General features: G+C 41.7%; 1 protein-coding gene across 2 annotated transcripts in view; it reads left to right on the top strand.

Annotated features, from left to right (window-relative positions):
* LOC135214894 (AP-1 complex subunit mu-1-like) overlaps positions 1 to 26993 on the top strand; it is a 69310-nt gene extending 42317 nt beyond the window's left edge. Inside the window, exons 8-11 of one of the 2 annotated variants that reach the window (XM_064249344.1) lie at positions 20063 to 20141; positions 22995 to 23225; positions 23973 to 24098; positions 26322 to 26993. In XM_064249344.1, the coding sequence (XP_064105414.1) occupies positions 20063 to 20141; positions 22995 to 23225; positions 23973 to 24098; positions 26322 to 26420 (535 nt within the window). In that variant the 3' untranslated portion in view covers positions 26421 to 26993. The remainder of the gene's footprint in view (positions 1 to 20062; positions 20142 to 22994; positions 23226 to 23972; positions 24099 to 26321) is intronic. The other variant, XM_064249343.1, reaches the window with a different exon arrangement.
* Positions 26994 to 27281: the final 288 nt, after the last annotated feature.

The raw sequence follows: 27281 nt of genomic DNA, 5'->3' as shown, positions 1-27281 counted from the left end.
ACCAGCCTCGGCTCAAGGAGACTTTTGGTAGTATTGTGGATGCCGCCAGAAGATCTTTTCTGTCTTCTTCCAAAGTCTCTTGGACGCATAGTTTGAGCTAGACTTTGCACCTTAAAGGCCTCTTCAGGACACTAGAGGTCTTTAATTTTCTTGACTGGTGCCTAGGGAGTTTTTGGATGCCAGGTCCAGGAGTTTCTGATTCCATCAGTCTGGGGAGCTGTCCAGTGTATTGTCTTGCATGGACAAGGCCGTCAGGGATGGTTCTGAGGAATTGGCTGCTCATTTCAGCACGGGACTGCTTAAGAAGAGAGCACTCTTTTGCAATTTTACCGCAAAGTCGGTCTCGCCAGTTGCAAAAGCGGATCTTCTTTTGCGCCTTTTCTCAGAACATCTCTTCCCCAGTCTATGATAAAGGACATAGCCGTCAGTCTCCAGGAGAAAGCAACCCAAGACCTTCTGGCGCAGTCTTCTAGGAAGCCTACAACTACTTCGTCTTCTGGTCCCTTCTGCTTTGAAGAAATCGAAGCCCTTTCGATCTGCTTCTTCCTCGAAGCCAGCCCCTCGAGGAGAGGCTCTTTCAGAGGCAAGACCCCCGCTCCTTCTAAGAGCAAGAGAAGTGAGAGGGAAGTCCTTCACCACCGGTAGGAGCCAGACTTCTACATTTCGCGAGAGCCTGGGAAGAGAGAGGTGGCCGACGCTTGGTCCTCTGGACATCGTCAAGAAGGGGGTACAGAATTCCTTTCCTGAAGTTACCCCCGCTGTCTTCGACACCAAAGGATTTGTCTCCTTCGTATCAGGGAGAAAAACGGAAAGTGCTTTCACGATCTACTAGATCAAATGATCGAGAAGCAGGCGGTGGAACAGGTCTTACGACCGGAGTTCTCCAGGGTTTTACAACCGTCTGTTCCTAGTGCCGAAGCAGTCAGGGGGTGGCGCCCCGTTCTGGATGTCAGCAGTCTAAATCGCTTCGTTACCAAGCAGAAGTTCAAGATGGAGACACCTCAATCCGTGCTTGCAGCCTTAAGACCGGGGGATTTGGATGGTCTCATTAGACCTTCAGGACGCATACTTTCATGTCCCCATCCATCCCCGATCAAGAAAATACTTGCGGTTTGTCCTGAAAGGGAAGGTATTCCAGTTCAGGGCACTCTGCTTCGGTCTCAGCACGGCGCCGATGGTGTTCAGCGTTCTTATGAAGAACGTTGCGAGGTGGCTCCATCTTGCGGAAAATAAGGATCTCTCTCTACCTAGACGACTGGCTTATTCGAGCCTCATCGCAAGACGGTGTCTGAAGGACCTTCACACGACTTTGTTGTTAGCGAGGTCCCTGGGACTTCTGTGGGAATCTCGAAAAGTAGCATCTGACTCCTTCTCATCCTTAGTCTATCTGGGGATTCAGATGGACTCAGTGGCTTTTCGGGCTTTTCCGTCCCAGGGGCGCGACAACTTCAATGCCTAGACAAAGTGTCAGCCTTTCTATGGAAGGAAACATGCTCGGTGAGGGAATGGATGAGTCTGCTGGGGACCATTTCCTCACTGGAGAATTTGTTTCTCTGGGAAGGTTGCACCTTCGACCACTTCAGTTCTTCCTCTCAAGCAATTGGTCACGCAAACAGGATCTAGAAGAGGTCTTGCTTTTGACGGAAGAAGTGAAAAAGCACCTCAAAATGGTGGTTGGATCCAAAGAAGCTTGCGGAAGGACTTTCGCTCAAGCTTCGGAACCCCGACCTAGTGTTGTTCTCCGACGCGTCCTCCACGGGTGGGGAGCAACACTAGGAGGGAGAGAAGTGTCAGGCACCTGGAGAGGGGAACAGGTTGTCCTGGCACATCAATCTAAAAGAACTTTCAGCGATTTACCTTGTTCTAAGGTTCTTCCAAGAGGAAGTCTCCAACAAAGTGGTTCAGATAAATTCGGACAACACCACAGCCCTGGCATACCTCAGGAAACACGGGGGGAACTCGTTCTCCTTCTCTGTTAGCCACTCGCGAAGAATATCCTGATTTGGGCGAAGTTGCAAAACGTCACGATTCTGACAAGATTCGTGTCAGGCGTGGAAAAACGTGCGAGCGGACCTTCTCAGTCGGCAAGGACAGCTTCTGCCGACGGAATGGACCCTTCATCGAGGTATGCCAGGCGCTATGGAAGCTGTGGGGACGTCCTCATGTGGACATTTTCGCAACTTCCCGAACGAAGAGTCTTCCGCTTTATTGCTCCCCAGTTCTGGACCCTGGAGCAGTGGCAGTAGACGCCCTACTGTGGAATTGGTCGGGACTAGACATTTACGCTTTTCCCCCATTCAAAATCCTTGGGGAAGTGATGAGGAAGTTCGCTGCATCAGAGGGAGCGAGGATGACCCTCATCGCCCCCTTCTGGCCAGCGGTCGACTGGTTCACGAGGTGATGTCCTTCCTGGTAGACTTTCCAAGGACTCTGCCCCTAAGGAAAGATCTACTCAGACAGCCCCCACTTCGAGAGGTACCACAAAAACCTCCCGCTCTGAGTCTGACTGCGTTCAGACTATCAAGAAGTTGGCCAGAGCGAGGGGTTTTTTCAAGACCTGTGCAACGGCGATTGCCACCGCAAGGAGGCCCTCCTCAATCGCAGTTTACCAATCGAAGTGGGCTGTCTTTAGAAGCTGGTGCAGAAAGAAGGGCATTTCCTCCACCTCAACCTGTGAGCCAGATAGCAGATTTCCTTCTTCACCTTAGGAAAGAAGCGAAACTAACCGTTCCCACGATTAAAGGCTACAGAGCGTGCTTTCTGTGGTCTTCAGGCATAGAGGACTCGACTTAGCGGAATGACAGAGACATTCATGATCTCATTAGATCATTTGAGACTGTGAAAGTTCTCCACCGAAAGTACCATCGTGGAACTTAGACGTGGTACTTAAGTTTCTCATGTTTGAGTCAATTTGAACCGCTCATTTAGCTTCGCTTAGGAATCTTACTAAGAAGACCATTTTCCTAACTGCTCTGGCGACGGCGAAGAGGGTTAGCAAAATACAAGTCATAAGCAAGCACATTGGTTCAAGGATCATAGTGCAGTTTGTTCCTTAAGTCCTACGTTCTTAGCAAAGAACGAGAACCCTTCCAACCCTTGGCCGAGGACGTTTGAGATCAAAGGGTTGTCGGAGCTAGTGGGACCTGAAGCTGAGAGAGTCCTGTGTCCTGTCAGGGCTCTCAAGTTTATTTGCAGAAAACCAGAGCATGCAGAGATCTTCGGAGAAACTTGTGGTGCTCTGTGAAAAACCAGATCTTCCGATGTCGAGAACGCACGGGCACTTCTTCTTAAGAAGTACGGTTAAGGAAGCCCATGAAGTGTAGTGAAAGTGACATGGAGCTTCTAAAAGTGAAAGCCCACGAGTTGATGCTATTGCTACTTCGGTGGCTTTTCACAAGAATATGGCAATCAAAGATATTTTGGGCGCCACTTATTGGCGAAGCAATTCGGTGTTCGCTTCACACTACCTGCGGGAGGTGAAAGCAACATACGAAAATTGTTACTCGCTCGGACCATACGTCGCTGCAGACACTGTTTTGGGGCAGGAGGTAGCGCTCATCCTATCCTTTAATGGTTAGGGGAGTTTTTAACTTGTGTTATGGTTGTGGGGTTGACCGCCTGCGGCGGATCTCCTTCCATTAGCTTAGTCTAAGTGGGATACTTTTGGTAGGCTACGCCAGGTGGTTTTGTTTTACTTCGTTGCCCTCATTGTATGGTCAATGGTCTAGTCACGTCGTGGTCTCGCCCCTGTTGACAGATCATCTGGAGTGCACCAGCTTTATAGGTCTCTACCTCGCTGGCAACTCTAGTAGCACAAGCAGACTTACGCGGCAGTAACCACGAAGTCAGCTATGCTAACAGGTAAGGAACCAAGATATCAATTATCTGCATATATAGTTTCCTAAAATCTTCTATTCTGTCTACTCCCACCACCAAAGGTGGGATTCAGCTATATATATATCTGACAGGTAAGTTTCATGAACAAAATGATATTGTATGATACAATTAAGTTGTTCATAACTTCCTGGCAGATATATATAATCAAGTACCCACCCACCTCCCCTCAGGAGACAGTGGAAATAAAAATTATGAATAGAAAATGGGAATGGTTTCCTGATACCCGCCTCCCAGCGGCGGAATGGGTACTAACCACCTGACTCCCACTGCGTGTGTCGTAAGTGTTTAAATTTCTGTCGGATTCGGAAAAATACAGCTATTTATATATCTGCCAGGTAAGTATGAACAAACTTAATTGTATCATTACAATATAATTTTTCGACAAATTGTTATTTTTCTGGATGATTTATTATATACGTACATGCTTTTGTCCATCCTGCTTTTGGAGTTCTTGAAGGCTGTGAGGCCACCTCTGAGCTGGCTGGGATTACTGAACTTGGGCTGTATTTCTTGTTTGATTTTAGTGAACATATTTTGTCCTGTTTTTCCTGTTGCTGGTCCCTACTTCAGCAGTGGACCCACCTGCTACTCCTGCTGCTGCTGCTTTCAGGAGGAATTATATCCGAGTGTAACAGGAGCAAGGTGAGGGAGGAATTGTCATCTGCTTCATCAACTGCACCCCCCTTCATCCTGAAGCTAGTCTTCATCTTCTAAGCCAGGATGAAGGCCCTGAAGACTTCTTATCAGAAGATGGCTTGTAAGCTTCCCAAAGGTACCTCTTTATGAAGAGGGGTCAAGGTTACCATTCTTGTTGTAGGAAAAGGAAGTACTGTGAGAGGAGCAGTCAACTCAGTCCATGAGCTTGTTTGTAACAGGTTACCTGGTCAGACTTCTGAGGATAAGAGGGCCGGCCTAGAATCCCAGTACGTATTTTTGTCTTCGAAAGCACTGCAGGGACAGTCAGTGCATATGAAAAAGAGAAATAAAACTCCAGTCACAATAAACCAGATAATGCAGTGAAATTCAACTTGTTAATCACAATAACAGACCCACCTTGACATGATTTGTTCAACAAATACACAATTCACTGGAAAAGCATCTAGGCAAAATTAAGTATATTTTTAAGACTATAAAATCATTTTATGTACCAAAGCCTTTCAAGAACCATTGCAAAAAGCATTAGTGATTCCCATTGTAAGACCCATGTCCCTGATTAGCTGTGTGTGCAAAGTATAGGTAAAAATGATAAACACTAAACCTTTGAATTTGTATAATTGATTAGTTAATATAAATAAAATAGTACTCAATTTGTATACTAACACAGTAGATCCACATTAGACTCTCACATTTAGGAGACTGTATTCATAGAGGATTCAAACAAGGAAACTGCAGTAGCAACATTTTTTATATATAGAAGGGGTATAACTTTCCTTGGTGATGCCACATCTTACAAGTTTCATGACAGTGACACTCAAGGCTATTTGGCAAGTTTTATGCAAAACTGCTAATGTGATTGAACATTGCAAGTACATATTGAGAATGCTTACTCTTGTATACTACTATAAATTAGAAAGGGGTTCCTCAAGTAAGTAGACTCAGTTTCACCTTATTTACCTTGTTTGGTGGCAATACTTTTGAGGAGGATTTTGCAATTTATTGCATCTCCCAGCCAATCTTGGCCATTTACTAAAAGTTTAACTTTCTCATTACTCAAGGGCATCACTGCTTAGAAATGTGTTATGCTCATTTGTCTGTGTGGGAAATTTTTTGGTTATTTTTTATTTGCAATTAATTTAGAAAAATCACAAAGCTTTCTTGAAAGGAAAAAGCAGAAATGCTCCAAATTTGGTTAGGTGTAAGGCTTACTTAAGAATAATAAAAAATTGTCAAGCAAAGTTTTTATTTAAACCCTTCACAAATTAGGAAATAGACGGTTACTTGACATGCTTATGTTGTATTTTTGGATATTTTATTTTTAAGTACTTTTAGATATACCACTGTAATTGGGCCGATTGCCATTCTAACTTCTAATTTCTCTTTTCTGTTTTAATTACCAGGAATTAGAGGAAGAGAGTATCAGGGATAACTTTGTCATCATCTATGAGTTATTGGATGAACTCTTAGACTTTGGTTACCCACAGACTACTGATACCAAGATTTTGCAAGAGTAAGTCAATTTCTTTCTTTCATGTTAGTCTGGAAGTTGCTTATTTTCCATGAATATTCTGCTAATAATTGTTTCCTTTTTTTTTCCTCACTATACTTATATATGAAATGTAAAATGATTTGTAGGTTGTTTAATCTGTAGTTTGCTTGGTATTTCCAAACCCAAAGGTATATTACACAAGAGGGTCACAAATTGGAAATCGCCCCCCGTCCCCCAATAGCTGTCACCAATGCAGTATCATGGAGGTCTGAAGGAATAAAAGTATAGGAAAAATGAAGTGTTTTTAGATGTGATTGAAGGTGTTAAATCTTTTGGTAAGTTGTGTGAGCTCTAGTTTTTTTCTCTAATTAAAAATATATCTTTCTGGCAAGCTTGATGAGTTCAGAAACAGGACTAAGTTGTCTCATTAATTACTTAGATTTCTTTGAGTCAGCCTATCTTTCTAGTTACATTAAAAAAAAAATTGAGTAAGTTTAAACACTAGTTGCTTGAATTCTAGAGATCGTGAAGAATTCATATTTTTTGGCATAATGAAAATACTAATTGATGGTTGCTTGATTTCTTATCTCTCAATATTTCAGGCAAATTCAAATGGTAATGTACTCCGCAGTGAGATTGTCGGAAGTATAAAAATGCGTGTGTACCTGTCAGGAATGCCTGAATTAAGACTAGGGCTCAATGACAAAGTACTTTTTGAATCTACTGGACGTGGTAAGAGTAAGAGTGTAGAACTTGAAGATGTTAAATTTCATCGTGTGTCAGGCTTTCAAGGTGAGTTTCTTTTCATTTACATAAGTCACTGAAAACATTTGTTAGCAGTTTGCAAGTTTGTTCATATACGAAACAAACCTTCGGTCTTAACATTAGGATTTACTAGCGCCAAGCTGGAAACCGGTAGAATTAAAATTACACTTGTGAGATCCAGGGACTAATGGCATCTATACCAGGTCACGGGGCATGTATACCCAGAATGCCCACGGCTACCTGTGACCCACCAGTTATTTTCCTACCGCCTTTAAGATAAGACGTTTTGTTACTGTCTATCTGATTTAAAGCCGGTTTTTTCACTTTGCCCGTTCTTTATCCATTTCATTTTTCATTTTTTTCATTCCTATTACCTTTCTCTCCGAGTGTGATCAGTGTGAGGTAAGAGTGTATACGTGGTATGATGGAGAATTTTGCTCAACATCGGGATCGTCTACCGTTTCGAAGAGGAGACAAAGGAAATGCCCAGGAGTCAGTGGCTTTCCATGTTTTCTAGGTTCTAACTTCGGTGTCGACGGATCCTCATCCAACGTGTAGTAGTGAGCAGAGAAAACGTATTTACGGTTACTAATCCATGTTCTGTTTGTCGCGGTTGGTCGGTGGAACAGTGGAAAGAAGTTCTATGGGAAAAGCAATACAAAAGGAAGGTGGTGACGCCATCTTTGGATGACCAAACCTTACCGGCTTCTTTTGTATCGGCAATAAACCAGGCTGCTCCATATTTTTGCTCCACCTGCTTTTGATTTGTCTCATACCCCTTCGGTTTCTCCTAGCGGTTCAGTATCGGAAACGTCAGGAGGGGCCTTGGGTAATCTTATGAATAATATGCATCTCCTTTGTTCCCAGCAGTAGAGGGGGTAGATCTGCCATCTTTGTTCCAGGCTCCTGCTCCTCAAGCGCATAGGTTAGATGGTACGTGGTCAGCGCTAGGCCTACCATGCGTACCAACCTTGGATGGTCTGCTTGCGCATTATATGACGTCACGGTTCCAGCAGGGTCCGGCAGCGCTGAATGTTCCTCATCCCCCGGGCTTGCAATTTATTTATGGGAATTAATGCCGCGGCTTCACCATCACACTCATTGTTTACAGCGATGCAGAACGTGGGAGGTAGTTTGGCAGCAAACGTGCGGTTGCCAGCAGAAACCTCTCAGTCTCTCCCTACGAGAGGGATGACGTCACAACATACGTCACACTCCAATATGGCAGGCGTGATGACGTTCACAAGACCGATTCTCGGCCTATTTCGCTGCACCCAGACGCTAATACGCCTTCTGACCCGTCAATGCAAACTGTAATGCAGAAATTACAGGATATAGAGAAGAGAATGAATGAGAGACAAAAAGAAAAAGTGTGATTCGCCTTCTTCGTCTTCTTCCTCTAGTTCGGCGTCATCGCTAAGTCCAATAACGTCACGGCGAGCGCCAGTCAAGCGTTGGAGGAGGATTCGGGAGGGGATTCCTGGCGGATCTCGGGCTAAGAGGAGAAGAATCAATTCTTCCTCAATCTTCGGACCAAGACTGTCATTTCCAAGTCAGCAGGAAGGTCGGGAAGTCAGTGGCTATTAAGCACAAGGTTGGCAGACGAGCCCGTTCGCAAGAATCCGAACAAGCAAGAGAGGTGACGGCCGATATGAGTTGCCATTTCTCGGATCGCAAAACTACGATACCTCTGGTAAAATCGACGTTGGCGGCGAAAAGGTGCAGCACGAGGGTGGAATGCAGGTCCCAGTTTCGCCCGTAAGGAACCGTTCAAAATACGTACGAAGGACAATAAGGATCCTATTAAAAGTACGAAAAATAGAGAGTTGGCAACCTCGGTGGATACGTTCGTGGAAGGCAGTGGCCGTCTGAATAGAAGGTCGAGGCCGGGCTCGCCGACGCTCGAAAACGATGCCAATACTAAAAGAGACGAACTTATATCTGTCTTAAGGGAGCCTTCATCTTGGAGATCTAGAAGAGATTCTCGCTCTAGATCCGTGAGCAGAGAAAGAGTGAGGCGTTCTCATTCCCCTGCTGACTATCCGGGATCGACGCCAACAGCGGCCAGCAAAGATCAAAGAGACCGCGGCCGTAGGGGCAGGCGGCCGTGGAATTCTGGGCCGTCTGTCAGAAGATAGAGGCGAGACAACATCCCTTGTGACGGAGAATGGTACACTAGAGCCGGAGGAAGGAGAAAACCAAGAGTTTCTGGCCTCGTATGCAGAGGTGATTGATTTGATTCGTCAATTCAATAACCTTTCGGAGAAGGCAGAAACACCGGGCAGTATGCTTCCGCCTGGAATTGACATGGCATCTGGATTAAAGAGGGATACCAAGGTGTCGTATGAATTGCCTTGTTCGAGTCATGCGGAATCGGTCTTGCAACACGTAAACGCAAAGATTGCAGGGAGGGATAATTCCTAATGATCTATCATTTAAATTTATTCCCCCTCCAATGATAAAGCAAAGGAAATATTATACGACACCGAAGGTCCCTTTGCTGTCTAGACAAATGAACCCTAATGTTGTAAGGTTAAGGCCTGGATTAACCTTGGATCAGGTTAAAATGGAGTGCCCTTCGATGACGTACCAAGAGGCTGCTACGTTAGAAGCAACAGCTTCTTCTGTCTTTCAGGCTGCTTCTTGGTTAGACCTTTGGTCAACAGCAGTGGCGAAGATTGCATCCTCGGAAGCAACAAGAAAAGTAGTGGATGAACCATTGTTCATTAGATTACTACAGTCAGGTTCCAAGGCGATTGCGTACCTGACAAATGTAAGTGCCAATGTTTTGGGCAAATATCCTGCTAATGAGGAGAGATGCAGCGTTGGCTAGACTAAGCCGCAATGTGGATTTGGATTCCCTGTTTAGCAAATGAGGAATGGGGATATCTTGGAATCGCAACTGCTGTTGCAGAGGTCATACTGGAAGAGGCGATGATAGAAGAAGGATGGACACTAACGTTAGGTTGGTGCAACAGGCAGTTAGGAAAACTCTAACAGTCAAACTACTCCTTTGGAGGGAAGACAACAGCAGATGTCTCGAAAGAAGACAGTGAGACATAGCATCCCTAATAGAGTCACAAGACCCTCTTCCCAAAGAGGATACTCATCGGCCCTTTCACAATAGAAACATCAGAGGAAGGGGCAATAGGGGAAGAGGGAGAGGCTCAAGAAGATAGGATGGGCGCCTCCCATCACTCGGCCACACCAGTGGGGGGTTGCCTGGCAAATCACTGGAAGGTGTGGCAGGAACTAGGGGCAGAGCAGTGGGTGGTGAATGTTCTCAGGATCGGGTATTTGATCCCGTTCGAGGTAACCCCGCCCCTGACAGATCAACCATTACCCCACGTCACTTATGCCCACAAATCTCAGAAGGCCACTATTCTTCAGGACGAAGTGAAGAAGATGATGGAAAAAGGAGCTGTGCAACAAGTATGCAGTCCGGCAAAAGGCTTCTACAGCAGGATTTTTCCTGGTACCCAAAGCCAACGGGGAGTGGAGGACAGTAATAGAACCTGTCAACGCTGGAATCTGTTTATAAGGGAATCTGTTTATAAGGAAAAACCAGTTTCAAGTGGAAACTCCGAAAACGGTTCTACAAGCAGTCAGAATCGGAGACTTTATGCTGGACAGTCGATCTAAAGGACGCATACTTTCAGATACCAGTCCATCAGTCTTCAAGGAAATTTCTCCGCTTCAGTCTTGCAGAGAAAGCTTTCGAATTCAAGGTCCTGTGCTTCGGATTGACAACGTCTCCTCAAGTTTTTACAAGTGTTCACCCTCGTGTCGGCGTGGGCGCATGCTCAGGGGATCAGGCTGATAAGATATCTGGACGATTGGCTGGTGATAGCAAAGTCCAGGGAGAAATACTCAGGGACAGGGCAGCCCTCCTGCAGCTTTGTCACAGCCTAGGTATTGTGGTAATTCAGGAGAAGTCGCAGTTGGATCCAAGTCAACGTTTGGAATATCTGGGAATGGTGATAGACACAACACAAGCCAAAGTATTCCCGACAGACCAAAGAATAGAGAAATGCAAACAAGTGGTGAATGAATTTGCTGGGAAAAAACAGACCACCAGCCACAGCAAGACAGTGGCAGGTGGTGCTGGGAATCCTAACCTCCCTGGAGAAGCTAGTACCACAAGGAAGGCTACATCTCGGTCCCTACAAATGGAGGATGAAGGAGTTTTGGTCACCAATAGTAGATCACCTGTACGAGCAAATTCCCTTGTCGGCAGAAGTGAGGAAAGACTTGCTGTGGTGGGTGAACAACGACAATCTGACAGTGGGTGTCCCCCTTCAACAATCCTCTCCAGACCTCTTGCTGTTCTCGGATGCGTCACTAGAAGGCTGGGGAGCCCATATGGAGGAGTTGATGGTGTCAGCAAAATGGAGTTGCAAGGACAGAGAACTCCATATAAACGTGCTGGAGTTGAAAGCAGCTTTTCTAGCTCTACAGGAATTCACAGAGAGAGTAAAGGGACACTCAGTGGTATTGATGTCAGACAACACCACAGTAGTAGCTTATATAAACAAGCAAGGAGGCCTAGTTTCTCGGCAGCTACATGTGATGACAGTTCAACTTCACCAGTGGGCTATAGAGAACCTGGTAGACATCAAGGCCAGGTATATTCCGGGAAAAAGAAACATAGTGGCCGACAAAGTTTGAGCCGCAGGGATCAGATTCTGGAACGGAGTGGTCCGTGCACCAACAGGAAGTGGGAACAGGAGCTCATGTTGTGGGAAGGACCGATCATAGACCTATTCGCAACCAGGTACAACAAAAAGTTGGAAGTGTATTGTTCAGTAGTCCCAGACGCAGAGGCAGAGTAACAGAAGATGCGCTACAACACCCTGGGACAATCTGGACGTGTTGGAACGCATTTCCTCCAATTTTGTCTAATCCGTCAGGTTTCTGAACAGGGTAATGCAGTCTCAGAACCTCAAGATGACCCTGGTAGCCCCGTTATGGCCGAAAGCAGAGTGGTTTCCAGACCTACTGGAACTCCTAGTAGATGTGCCAAGAGAGTTTCCTCCATGAGCAACCTACTGTGTCAGCCGCACATGGAGAGGTACCACCAGTCGGTGAAGTCCCTATCGCTTCACGGGTGGAGACTGTCAAGTATCTCCTCCGAGCGCGAGGGTTTTTCGCAGAAAGCAGCAAACTCAGATGGCAGGTAAATATCAGAAAATCATCTGCGACGGTATGTCAAGGAAAGTGGTCAGATACTGTGATTGGTGTCGTAGAGGGGAACGTGTCTCCACTCGGTACCACTATTCAGCAGTTAGCAGACTTTCTGATATATCTCAGAACAGAAAAAACATAGTCTGTATCTGCAGTGAAGGGGTACAGGGCGGCTCTAGCCTCAGTCTTACGAATGAAAGGAGTGGACATATCGTCTTCATGGGAGTTGGCCATGCTGATGAGGAGCTTTTGACAGTCATGCCCACCAAAGGAGCTAAAAGCCCAGATTGGGATCTGACCAAGGTACTGAGTAGTCTGACAAAACCCCCTACGATCCACTAAGGCAGTCCACGGATAGGAGCCTGACCCTGAAGACAGTCTTCATATTGGCCTTGGCTTCCAACCAAAAGGGTGGGGGAGCTACATGGCCTCTCATATCTCATAAAGGACTCGAGAGGTTGGAGATCAATGGTATTTGAGTTTGTCCCAGAATTTGTGGCCAAGACCCAAATCCAACAATAGTAGACGGCAGACTCGACTCCTTTACCATACCTTCCTTGGCAGACTTTGTAGACAACGACAAAGCTGAGATGCTTCTGTGCCCCGTCAGGGCACTAAGGGGAGTACTTAAAGAGAACAAGGCACCTCAGGCCGGGGTGCCGGAGGTTGTTCGTAAGTACAGGACGAACAAGAAGGAAGTGTCCAGGAATACAATATCGTTTTGGCTAAGGGAGACGATCAGAGATGCTTATACGGCAGAAGACAGAGGGTCAGATAGCCAGGTGGGAGCTAGAGCTCATGACATCAGGGGCTGTGAGTGCTTTCCCTGGCATTTAAGAAGAACAATGTCTGTGGATAGAATTCTGAAAGCTGTGGTGTGGAAACGCCAAACAACTTTCACCTCATTTTATTTGAAAGATGTTGCCCATAGATCCTTGGACACCTTTTCCTTGGGTCCAGTGGTGGCGGCCCAACAAGTGATATAGTTCATCCAGTGCCCCTGTCGGGTCCAGGTTTGCGTCTAGTCTAAGATGAAGGTATGAAGTAGAATGAATGGGATGACTGGTCTTTTTTCTTTACTACTTTCTTCCTACTCCTTTAACTATGGGCAATATGAAGGAGAGTACCGTCATTTGCTGGAATGGACTAGATGCAGGTGAGGTGGTCAGCCATACTGTGAAGCTATCTTAGGTTATGATATACTTTTCAGTAGCAACACACCCCTCTGGATAATAGGGAAAAGAGGGGTGAAGGTGGATCCAGTTGCAAGGGACAAGAGTAAACAGTAGAATGGTATCTACACCCAGTGGGGGAAAAACCAATAGATCCGCTTACATCTTTGGTCCTAGGTTCATTGTCCATTCTCTTAGAATTTCCCTTTATATATTCGGAAATGGATAAGGTGGCAAACTCCCAGTCAGTTGTAGAGACTTACCTCCCTCCAATAGTAAGTCTATCCTAATGTTAAGACCGAAGGTTTGTTTCGTATATGAACAAATACCAAATTTGTAACTAATTTGTATTTTTCATAACTAACAAACCGAGGTCTTAACAGGTAAAGGCCCACCTCGAACCACCCCTCTAGCAGTCTAAACTGGGTTAGAAATATAACTGGTGGGTCACAGGTAGCCGTGGGCATTCTGGGTATACATGCCCCGTGACCTGGAATAGATGCCATTAGTCCCTGGATCTCACAAGTGTAATTTTAATTCTACCGGTTTCCCGCTTGGCGCTAGTAAATCCTAATGTTAAGACCTCAGGTTTGTTAGTATGAAAAATACAAATAGTTACAAATTTGGTATTTTTCCTTTATTTTGCAGGTTAAACTCTGTATAATTATAGGTGTCACTGACCTTTGTCTTTCAGTACTCCTCATCTACAGTATAGTAATATGAGTAATATATATAACTTTTTTACAGTGCAAAAATCATTCTTGTTCATAGAGCCTGGTTAAAATATTACTAGTACATAGATTTTGTAGGGGCCTTTCCTTCAAGCAGGAATATCTCCTGCTGCTACCTGCTTTCTGAGTAATAAGTTATGCACAGTCTACTTGCTTAATACAAGTTACACAAGTTATGGAAACTTCATAGAGTACAAAAATATATTGAATCCAGATTGTATATATCTGAAACAGAATTAATAAGTAGTTTGTTTAGGGTTGGATAGTGGAGTATTTAAATTGAGAAATTAACTGTTACTTAGTATAGGTATTCATATCCTAAAAACTTCATGGGGTGTAACAGTTAGGACAGGCATTCAAATCCTAAAATTTGTTCAAGAAACTTACCTGTCAGATATATATATAGCTGTATTTTCTGAAGTCCGACAGAATTTAAAAAAAAACTTCCGACACACAGTGGTCGGCCAGGTGGTTAGTACCCATTCCCGCCGCTGGGAGGCGGGTATCAGGAACCATTCCCATTTTCTATTCATAATTTTTCTGTCGCCGGTGCTGAAAAACACCTGTTTTCAGTACCTCCGGCTTAGGATTTTGGAAACTTCATTGCCGCTAAGTATCCTAATTGTCTTTTAATTTATTTACTGGATTTGTGGCTAGGCATACGCTATCTTAAATTGATTTGAATTTGATTCATTTTTTCATAAGATATCTGAATCTAGTTAGGCTAGTTTCAGAGGGTGTTGTCTGCAAAGATAGGGTGTGGCTACCGAAGCTTCGGTAGATCCGCACTTGGTATGCACGAGGGGTATGGGTCTTGCTTCTTTCTTGAGATTTGTCTAATTCCGTAAGGAAGATGTATGATTCGTATGTATGCAATTAATAAGTAAACATGTCTAATTCCGTAAGGAAAAAGTATTGATTCCGATGTACGCAATTAATCAGTAAACAAAAGTCAGGGTCTCTCCTTCATTGTTGTGAAGAGTGCTACTTCTGTTATTGTTACTCCTAACCCTGTAATGTTGCCTTCGGGCCCTAAAACAGTGTCTGTAGAGGTTATTGCCCTTTCTCTAATACTCTTTCGATTCGTTAACTTAGAATCGAAAGTGCTTGCTTTAGAGAGCAATAGTGAAGTGGCTAAGTGCAGTGACAGTGCCCCTTGTGTAGTGGAGGGTGCGTCAGATCGGCCTTATTTCGCCTCTAGGCCGGGACCTCTGCTTGACTCCCAGGACCCGGGGAGAGAGCATGTCAAAAGCCGAAGGAGGGTTACGAGGAACCCCCACCGATCTGGCGTGCCTTCAGCAGTTTTTTCTGATGAAAATCCCCAGACTGCCAAAGTGCGTGCACGTGCACGAATCCTGAAGGATTGCTTCTCGTCCTCCGAGGCGTCCTCCCGCGCAAGGGTTGGAGCTCTCGGAAGGACTCGCGCCCTCTAAGAAGCTTTAAAGAAGAGGACGCTTCACGTCCTCTCTCGTCAGGAGGGAACGTCAGATCGGCCCCATAACGCCTCTAGGCCTGGACCTCTGTCGGACTCCCAGAACCAGGGAGAGGGCATGTCGAGGAAGCTGGTTGGAGAGTTTCTTCCTCTTCCCAGGATAATTTTGCAAGCTTTTTAGCCCATCTGAAAGGGTTTTTCAGATGATAGATTTTGTTAGTTTCTAGTCGGGGACTACGCTGCCGAATTGAACATCGTCGTTCTACCTGCCGTAAACCCCAGTCTCTTAACAGGATTCTTGCCCCTTCCTCGTTTGAGATGGGAATCGGAAAAATAAAATGCTCGACTTCCTGGATTACGTTATGTCAATTCAGTGACTTTCCCATCATTGACAATATACTATCGTTTTGTCAAGTAAGTGGGTATCCCCTCATTGACAAAAATATCTCTTTGTCCCGTAAATGGGTTAGTTCTCATTGACAAACATCTCATTAACTTGATATTGCGTAAGCGAATAAGCTCTTATTGACAAGATTCGGAAGAGCTCTCATTCGTCATTCGCAGACTCGTACAAGAAATAGACTTGTAGACTACGTCAATGAACGCTTATGTCCAATAACATAAGAAGCTTGAGCTGTCTGCTTCGATTCTCTAAGTTTTGTTCATGAAACTTGCCTGTCAGATATGTATGTAGCTGTATTTCCGAATTCAGCTATATATATGTCTGCCAGGTAAGTATGAACAAACTTTATTGTAATATAATATCATATTTTGCCTTGCGTTATTTTACTACTGGTTGGTTCAAGTCATATAACACTTGCTGTAGTTACCTCTTCGGATGGCAAACCGAGAGTTCTATTATCTATTATTTTAAGGACAATTAATCGTTACTCCCTGCAGCCTTCCAGGAGTTTCCGATTTATCTTTACCGTACTCATATATATGTTTAGCGTTTTCTGTTTCGCTTAAATATACCAGCTTGAGAGTCTTTCTGCTCAAAAATAACGGACCTATTTCTTCGTAGAATAGGGTAGCTGGCAACCCAGGCATAAAGTTAAGAGGCGACGTTCGTAAGCTGCTGCTGTGACTGTCCTCCAGTCCAACCGAGCCAGTACCAGCTCGTGCGCTGTCATGCGCGGTAGGTTACGTCTCTCTCTCCTGCGGGATTGACTGAATAACCGTATCTCTGTGCTGGCGGTTACGTCTCTCCTGCGGGATTGACTGACTAACTGTATCGCTTGCCCTTACATTACGGACTTTAGCCTAAGATTGAGGGGATTTCTTACATGAATGAATAAACATTGCATTCGTTTTGCCTTACTATGTTCAACAGAGATATCTTTCTCCTTTCGGTGCTCATTAATAGGACTACGAACCTACCGCAACATTGCACTATTATATGCTCTCCTGCTTAGGTAAAGCGCAGCCTTATTAGGGAAGTAAACATACTGTGTGAGAGGGAATGTATGAGCTTGCTGGGGACCATTTCCTTCCTAAAGAAGTTTGTTTCTCTGAATAGACTGCAATTCTGACCTCTTATTTGTTTTCCTTCCGGGAAACTGAAATTTTATTCGAGATCTAGGAATGATTCTGAACATCTCTCAGTGCGTCAAGTATCACCTGAGGTGATAGAAAGAAGGTGCCGGACATCTGGAGAGGGTTTCAGATGTCCTGGATGATTTATGACGTCACAGGGAGCGACAATGATGCTGATCGCCCCATGTTGGCCTCAAGATCCTAGATTCACAGAGGTCGCATCCTTCCTAGTTCACTTCTGAGAGAAGTGGAAGCAGTTCGGTCGTCCCTCCAGTCCTCGAAACGAGTTTTTGAAACCAGTGGTCCATATCAACTCTGATCTTCCACAGCTCTCATGATCGCCCCATGTTGGCCTTCAAGATCCTAGATTCACAGAGGTCGCATCCTTCCTAGTTCACTTCTGAGAGAAGTGGAAGCAGTTCGGTCGTCCCTCCAGTCCTCGAAACGAGTTTTTGAACCAGTGGTCCATATCAACTCTGATCTTCCACAGCTCTCTCATATCTTAGGAAGTATCTTCTCTCGGTCCCTGTTCGGGTTTACGAGAAAGAGCCTATTATAACAACAGACGTAAACTGTAAACGATCCCTCTAGAGGTTCGTTACAGGATTGCAAAAGTCCGTACGAATCTTCTCGATCGACGGCAGCAACTACTGACTTCCGAGTGGATTCTTTCTTTAGAAGTACGTTGAGAGTTGTGGAGACTTTAGGGACGTCCTTTCATTCATCTCTATGCTATGTTGAGGACGAAGAGGCTTCTTCTTCTCTGCTCCCTTATTCTCGATCCGAGAGCGGTTACCATTAAACGCCATCCTATGATATTAAACAAACGGGGATGGATGTTTAGTCTCTTTTCCCCTTTTTCAGACGCTTAGGAATTGTTATAAGATGATTTATGACGTCACAGGTGGGAGCCGACAATGATGCTGATCGCCCCATGTTGGCCTTCAAGATCCTAGATTCACAGAGGTCGCATCCTTCCTAGTTCACTTTCCAAGGACCTTTTCCGAGAGAGTCGGTCTACTCTAACACGAAAAGTACCTATAACCTCTCCGCTCTGAGTCTGACCACGTTCAGACTATCGAGATGTGACAGCATAAGATTACCGTTCTTCCCTTTCCGTTTGAGGAATGGGATAAGCTGGCAGTCACAACTATTAAAGAATACGCAAATATGTTGTTGATGGCCTTTGGGCTCAGAGATTTGCTTCTGTCAAACAACAAAGCCCTTCACGATCTTTGAGTTCTGTGGAATCTCGAAACTCGCTCACCATCTACTTTTTGTCTCACCTGTTTTCTCGGAGTCAGACAATCGTGCAAGATCAGGTGACATATGGTAGCCCTGAGTTTCTTGTTGACGAAGTCGGTTGCGTTTATGCACCCCCGATGATCGTTTTACATGAGACCAGGTTGGACTGTCAGGCATTCGTCCTTCGGGCTGAATCGCCTTTTTTGCTGTTCGTCCTTTCTCCTGGCACCAGAAGCTCGAGTCAGGAGTTGCTCAGGAGTTGATTCGCTAACGACGTGGGGGTTGCGTTGATACACCCCCAAGGTTTGCTTAGCTTGAATCGCCCAGGCAGTCCAGACACTCATCCTTCAGCGAAGAATAGTGCCTTATGGTCTTCAGGGTACAGCCTTGCTGTCCTTGATTCGTCTGACTGGTCTACTGGTCGGTCACCTGACTTTAGTACAGACGGACTGACTATGCAAGTCCAGATCGAAGCTTTCTATATGGAACTTAGACGTAGTCTGAAGTTCTTGATGTCAAAGCTTTCGAACCTCGCCTTTTGGTTAACTTATTGCACGTGACCAAAAAGGCCTATTTTCTAACCACTCTAGATACGACAAAGAGGGTTAGTGAGGTTTTAAGCCATCGTCAGAAGTTTTGGCTTTAGGGAACACAATGCGGTGTGTTCGCTAAACCTTCTGTTGTGGCCTAAGAATGGAAACCCGTCAAGTCCTTGGGCCAGGAGCTTGGAATCAAGGGATGGCAAAAGTTATTGGGCAAGAGCCAGAGAGAGTCCTGTGCCCTGTCGGGTCTCAAGTTTTAGCTACATAAAACTAAAGAAGTCGAAGTCCTTCGGACAATCTGCAGTGTTCCGAAAAAGACCAGACTTGCCCATATCAAAGAACACCCTGGCTTTAGTGTTGAGGAGTTCTTTCAAAAAGGCTCCTTCATTGTGTTTGCACAAAGATTTGATATCTTTTGTTGATCTGAATGCTCATGAGGTGAGGGCGTGGCCTCGGAAGCATTTCAACAGAGCATGGCACTCAGTAACATACTGAGTAACACGTTTTAGCGAAGCAACTATGTGTTCGCTTCACACTTCCTGCGGGATGTGAAGACGGTATATGAGATCTGCTGCTCGCTAGGGCCATACGTGTCTGCAGACACAATCTTGGGGGCAAGAAGTACCACTCATCCTATCCTGTAGAAAATGGTTAGGAAGAGCTCTTAATTTAGTTATTGAGTCGCCGCCAATGGCGACTTCTTAACTCTTAAGCCTTAGTTAAAACACCTTAACTTTGGCTAGGTTGGTCAGGTGGTGATATATATATAATATTATATATTTTATTTTATTTTACTTCTTAGCCCTCATGGTATGGTCATATGGTCTAGTCACATTGTGGTCACGCCCCCGTTGACAGATCATTTGGAGCGTGCACCAAGCTTATAGGTCTCTACCTCGCTGGCAACTCTAGTAAAGCAGAAGCAGACTTGGGTGACAGTAATCACGAAGTCAGCTATGCTAACAGGTGGAACCAAGATGTAAATCATCTGCATGCATTTGTTTCCCAAAATCCTTCTTATTCTGTCCCTTCCCACCTCCAACGGTGGGATTCAGCTATGTATATATCTGACAGGTAAGTTTCATGAACAAAATGATATTGTTATGATACAATAAAGTTTGTTCATACTTACCTGGCAGATATATATAATCAAGTACCCACCCACCTCCCCTCAGGGGACAGTGGAAATAAAATTATGAATAGAAAATGGGAATGGTTCCTGATACCCGCCTCCCAGCGGCGGGAATGGGTACTAACCACCTGGCCGACCTGCGTGTGTCGGAAGTTTTTTTAAATTCTGTCGGACTTCAGAAAATACAGCTATTTATATATATATATATATATATCTGCCAGGTAAGTATGAACAAACTTTATTGTATCATAACAATATCATTTTCATTGTGATGTTACAGATTTGAAAATGATCGGACTATTTCATTCATCCCACCTGACGGCGAGTTTGAGCTGATGTCATATCGGTTAAACACTCACGTAAGTTATATGACATAAATTTTTAGTAATTTTAGAGTGTTAGGGCTGTAAGAAAAGCACAGTACGTAATATTGTGATCAATTGGATATAGTACGTACAGTGATGCTCAAATCTCATGCGACATGACTCCATAGGATTTTGTTCAAAATTTACTAACCTGGCAACTAGAATGCTCTATATTTATCTATTATTTCAATGTAGAAATGTGACTATTACATACAATATGGACATAAGATGTTTCATAAGAGTGAAATCTGTCATATATGTCAAAACTGTAAGAAAATGTCACATGTAGCAAATTTCTGAAAAAACTTTCGAAACATTTTCAAAACTTTTTTCACACATCACTGAAGCATTTAACCAAAATGAAGTCATCATCAAGCATTAGTTCAAATGTTAAATAAAAATAAAACGAACAAAAATTGTCATAACATTAATAATGCTTCCAAAGCCAACATGTCCTATTTGATTGCTTTTACACCTAAATGCAGAAAAAATGTAAATACGTATATACCAAAGTAGAATGCGCCCACTGATATCAAGTGAGGGGAGCGTGTGTGACCTATCATTAGTGTCGGTGCAACAACCACCACCTGGTGTAACATAAGGTCTACACTGAGTAACGTCAATGAAATTATCTTGAAAACACTTACTTTATATGTGTTAGAGGAATACTATTTGGATTTTCACACATAATTAATTGTTATAATTCTTAAATATTTAAAAAATTATGGCATACTAGCAAATATTCGCCCATGCAATTATTCTTTTGTCAAAGCCAAGATATTGCAGGCACATTTATCTATTAACAGTTTCTGGCCAGAAAGCAAATGAGGTTATCTATACATTCTTGTTCTTCAAGTTACCTTATGAAAGAATAAATTATACACCAAAAGCGAGGAGAATTTCCATAAACCTTTGATATTAATACTTATGATATTTTGATTAGTAGTCGTCATCTCCATATAATCAAAATCATCATCTTTTATTCCTCAAAGAACAGGTAATCTCTATAAATAAAAAAATTAGTAACATTACATCTCATAAGGCTTACATTATTCTTTTAGGCCTATATATCATTTTGCAACATAAAGGCAGCTTAAATCAGCCTAAAACTTCAACATTCAAAAAACTGGTTGTACGTAATTCATATTCCTATTGTATTCATCAAAAAACAGATAATCTCTACAAATACATTCATTAATAACAGATTATATCTCAGAAGGCTTAGATTATTTTTTTAGGCCTATAAAACATTTTGCAACATACAGGCAGCTTAAACACAGCCAAAGCTTCTACATTCAAAGAAAACTTGTTTTAATTCATATTCCTACGTTGAAAATGTTGTTATGACTGTTGAGCTTATAGGAGCATGTAAAGTGTGCTGTCATTGATGGCACAGCTAACCTTATCACACCGCACTTTGAACTTAGCAGCATAAAAAAAGAAAATCAGTTCAAATGACACAGATTACGAATTATATCAGTGCCTAAAAGGGATCATATTTATGTATATAACCATAAGGAAAATAGGACTAGCTGTGAATTCACAAACTTTTAGACATGTATGACATTAGAAAAATAAGTATAACACTACTTGGCAATATCACGTTGAGTCTGAGAATCTGGACGATACAAAATGAATCATGTCGCATGATTTAGTTTGAGGACCCACTGTACATCGCTACAAACCATTGCCTCACAATTTATGATCATGGATAGACCATTTGCAGCTGTAAGCTATGTAAATGCACTCTATTGATGACTCAGTTGATTAGTAAGATTTTGATGGAGTGATGGAACCCACACCTTACCTGACTGTCACTTTTTGTTTTTACAGTGCAAAATAGCAACATTGTTGCTCAGATATTTTCTTAGTTGAAACCTGAGATAAGAACCATGCTATTTAGTGAAAAGAAGGCTTAGTGATGAGTGGCAGGCTTTGTAGGAACATTAATAGGGAAAAAAAATTTGAATAAATAAAATTCAGTGTTGGGTTGTGGTATTTTGTTATTCCAGGAAGAATGCCACATCAAAGTACATAGTAGTAAAACATTGGGTATAAACCATAAAAGTTGACAGTTGCAAAAGAATAATTGCATGCACCAGTTTCCAGTCACATAGGATTATCACTATTCCTTGCAGTTCCTCTTCTCATATTGTCTTATCTACATTTTAGAGAGCTTAAAATAAGTTTATGACTGCATAGGGTCATTGAAGGCTAGTGCTCATAAAAGCCTTAACCCACTGTTCGCAGTCCAGGTCTGTGTGTAGTTTGGTAACATTTATGGCTTTACCACTTGTTCCCTTGGTATCAATTTTGTTTGTTTCAGTATATTAATGTTTTAAAATTATTTTTACTCTTTTTCTGGTAATTGTACATTTTCTGTTATATGTAGTATTTAGTTTTTGCTTCGTAGAATTTATCTGGTACAAATCGTACCTTGATAAATCTCCATTTTTTTTTTCTCTTGTCCTTCCATTTTATAGTTTTATTATTTTTAACAATGAAAGCTTACATACTTATTTGATAAGGGCAATATTGTATATGAATCATTACTTTTTTGTTTTTTTTTGCTGAGACAAGTACTATATAATACTTTTTTTGTGGAATGAACATTTATTTACTGTAGATACAGTAAAAGTTAGGATATTGCTAATAGTATGTTATTAGCATAAAACACTGTTTATTTTTAAGGAAATTTACCAGACTAAGAAGTGCTTCAATAATTTGTCGCTGTGCCCTGTCAACATTGTAGGTTGTACTTAATTTAAACTACTGCCGTATGAGTAAGAGTGTTCAATCAAGCTACTTATGTATTATGTGTTTATGCATACAAAATATTATTTGCAGGTAAAGCCCCTTATTTGGATTGAATCTGTTATTGAAAGGCATGCTCACAGCAGAGTGGAATACATGGTTAAGGCAAAGTCTCAGTTCAAAAGGCGGTCTACAGCTAACAATGTGGAGATAATCATCCCTGTTCCTAATGATGCTGATTCGCCCAAGTTTAAAACATCTGTTGGGTCTGTGAAATACACGCCAGAAAAGAACTGCATCGTTTGGACAATTAAGTCTTTCCCTGTAAGTTTTTGTCAATTTCCAAAATTTGAGGCATGTTTACTGTGAAAAAATTGTCGCTAACATAGTGCAAATGCTCTCCCAATTTTGGGCTTCCTTTCCTGTGTTGTGAATGGGAGAAAACCAGTGACCTAAATCTAATTTTATCTCTTGGGTTTTGTTGATACCCTAGTCAAGTAAGCCAGTCCTTATTTTTCTTATGCATGCTTCATTTTTCCTTTGTCAAGATGTCATTGCAAAGTATTTGTTGAAGTTTTTATTAACATGAGAACAAAAAGGATAATTTGAAAGTGATTAACTCTTCCTCATCCTTAGAATTTCATTCATATTGAACATATGTTAGGAAAACAGTTTCTTGTTAAAATTTTCTGCCATTGTTGGACCTGAACAGATAGATGGCTTACTTAGTAACTGAAAACCAAGATAATATCGAGATAGTTTATCCTAGGGCAACTATAAAAGTCATAGTAATTCTGCTCTTCCTTTGTAGGGTCTTGTAGAAATCAGAGGTATCCACATAGGTTAAAATTTCTACCCCAACATACTGTGGAAGCAAGTAGTTTTCCTAGCAATGATGAACAGGATACCCCAAAATACAGTTGGTTGTAATTTCATGCACTTATAAGTGTCTGTACATGTTGGATTCAGTAGATCACAAACTCTAATACACAGGATTCATAACTACTGTACTACTTTTGATTTATTGGAATTTTATTTAATGCAGCTTTCACACATTACCGTACTTTGCAGGGAGGCAAGGAATATTTAATGCGAGCACACTTTGGGCTGCCTAGTGTGGAAGGTGAAGACATTGAAGGAAAACCTCCAATTCAAGTTCGGTTTGAAATTCCATACTTTACTACATCTGGAATTCAGGTAAGTCAAGGAACTGTGATAGAGTCCTTTGAATTGGAAAATACATTCCTAGGTTCAAGTAAAACCTCAAAGATATAGTGGCAGTTGGATTTTGAAATATCTAAATCTCTGCAAAGTTTGGTAATAGGCTAGTCTTTGGCCTACTAGCCTTGATATACTGAAATCAGAGATTTGTTAACCTCTGAATGAAGTTGATAAGAATAACTTTAATATAAGGCATTCCTAATGAATGAATAAAAATTAGTTGAAAAGAGGGAGATGAAGAGAATTGGAAAGTTTGTGGTATAATCCTTAGACAAAACACTAATTTTTCTCATATCCTAATGATACACATCAATAATGATGGAATGTGAAAGTAGTGTAGTAGGTTTTAATTTAAATTTAGGGTAATTCTAAATGCTACTTATTATGTGAGGGACACTGAACTATTAAGTTCTCCTTACGAAGGGACCATATTTTATGAAACCGGTTTTGACATAGGGAAAATCTAATTTTGGTAGATGCTGTTGAGTTCTCAAGGAGTTTTCCCTCCATGGTGTATCAGCACTCTCCATGGTTACTAGACTAATATCAAAGAAATATCTTTAAGCCTGATCTTGTAGTCAGGTATTGTGTCATGATGATAAACACTATGACACATGATTGAGCATAATGGACTCAAAGACAAGAGGGCATTTTCTTGCATCTTCAGCAAGGCTGAACCCATTATTGAGCCTAGAATATTATATATAATAATCCTTGGCTTATTTGTTCTTTCTTAGCAAACAAGAGACCATATGAAAGCACCCACCATGTGCTTGCAAAACAGAGTACGGTTTTCAGCTTTCATGTGAAAAATAAACACTTGTTCCACAGTTTAAATTGGCAATTTTTAACTGGAGTTTAAAGATAGGCACTTAACTTTTAAGTTTAGATGTTTCCCTGATCCTTGATGAAAAAATTTAGAATCAAGTGATCTTTAGTGAAGAGTACTGGGTTGAAGTATACACACTATGTTGACTACTACTTCCAGATTTTGACATAGGAAGTGTTTACCATTACGATACAAGTCCAGGCTAAAAGATATTTCTTTCATAATAGTCTAATCACCATGGAGAGCACTGGCACACCATGGAGGGGTATCTCCTTAAGGACGAAACAAGCAACTATACTATTCATAGTTTTCCTCATTGACACATTTTCTTTGAATGGGAGCTAACCTAATTTACCATGATTCGTAACTATTTATTAGTTATGTTTCCCTGTTAATGAACTGTATTTATTGTACAGTATGTAATGCCTTAAGTTATGCTGTATTGAATTTGAGTATTTTTTACTTTAGAGCAGTTTTTATTATAGTAGGAAAAATAAATGGTAAAATGCTATAAAAATACAAAAATGATAAGAGCAGTGCTAAACCATATAAAAACAAACTTTAAAATATATAGATTAATATACAGTAATGTCGTATGCAATATAGAATAATGTAAAAGCTTCATAATGTTAAAAATATTTTCTTATTTACATGACATTTGGTTGTAGTGTACATTATTCATTATGTACATTGTTTTGGCGTTCAGCCATAAAAAAACAAAAATCAAAATGAAATTGCCTATTGAATATAATAATACACTTATACAGTAATATAATGTACGCAGAATAAAACTGTTGAAAAGCTGAAAAACTTAAAAACTGAAAATTGTCATAGTATATAAAATCTGGCTTTAATAGTTCCAGTGCTTGGGTGTCTGGTGGCACCCAGTCTTGGGCAGTGAATTCAGACATGGTTGAATATATGTTATATGCATGTTTAGGTTTGTTGAGTTTTTCTTAATAATTAGGCACATGGCTCTGATGGAAGTAACTAATGCTAGCGCTACTAAACCTACTGCAATGCTATACCCTTAGAAAATACAATGAAACTGGTAAAAAGATTTTTGCCACAGCTACTTCCCTTGGCTTCAGTCTACAAATGTCATTTTGCGTATAAACCTTGGTCCAGGTCCAGATTGGCCATGGTCTTATAGCACAGTTCATTAGACCTGGTTCTTGGTTAGAATAAAAAATTAATATTTTAGTTACGTGCACTTTGTTATTGAGCATGTTGCTCATGAGAGGATGGATTTAGTTAAGCAGAGATAAAGACCAATAAGAATTCAATATATGTGCCTAATTGTAAGTTATTAATCCTAAGTGATTTCAGCTTCATTTTCTCCCAGATTGTTATTTCAATTTCTTTTACAGGTTCGATATCTGAAGATTATTGAGAAGTCAGGCTACCAGGCCTTGCCATGGGTTCGTTATATCACCCAAAACGGGGATTATCAGTTACGGACACATTAATGTGAAGGGAACTTCTAGAGAGTGTATTATACTATATATAATAAAATATTTTAGAAATTGGTTTAATAACAGGTGTTTAGACACTGCAGAAATGAACGACATAAGAATTTGTTCTAGTTATCTTATATAATTTTGTTAATTTCCGGCCAGCCCTCTGAGAGGAAAGAATTTCAGTCTGTGCTGGCATATGGCCAGCTTAGTACATGATAACAACAGTATAGCTTGGTGGTCTGGCTAAACTGTTCTATGACTTGTTAATTTTAATCTTTTAAGTGTTCCACAGAAACATTTTCAAAGAATAGCAGTGATATTTGTTGCTGTACCTTATATATATAGCTGTTTCCACTAATTGTTTTTATGAAAGTATCAAGTTATAACTGATTTTTGCAGTTTTGTGTACTATATATCTATGAAAATATTGGTATTTAAGTATTAGCATATTTGGCAAATTATAGTTACACTGTCACTTTGCAGAAAATTTGTATTTTATAAGTATTTTTTATGTGAAACTTTTGTCTATTTGGAGAGAAAGAAAGAATTGGAGAAGGTAATAATAAATATTTAGCCATGTTAGCAGGACTGTTATTTTTATCCAGGTCATTTGTTGAAGCTGTTTACTTTGTAGAAGTATTTTGATGTAAAAAAAAAAAAAAAAAAAACTTGCTAATTGGAAAGTAGTGGCTAGAACATAGCTCAGCCCTACATAAAGTCTTCTCATATTTTATCATGCAGGTGGTAAGGTAAATACATTCCATAAGTCTTCAACTGAACATAGGAAAAGGTTGAGCTAGTGAAGTAGTTAGTGTGTTATCTAAAGGAATTTTGTACAGAAAGTGAATATATGTAAATAGTCAATATCAA

Source organism: Macrobrachium nipponense, chromosome 46, assembly GCF_015104395.2.
Source record: "Macrobrachium nipponense isolate FS-2020 chromosome 46, ASM1510439v2, whole genome shotgun sequence".
In the NCBI taxonomy this organism is placed as follows: domain Eukaryota; kingdom Metazoa; phylum Arthropoda; class Malacostraca; order Decapoda; family Palaemonidae; genus Macrobrachium; species Macrobrachium nipponense.
Note: the sequence above shows the minus strand (reverse complement) of the source record. Positions and strands in the feature narration are given on the sequence as shown.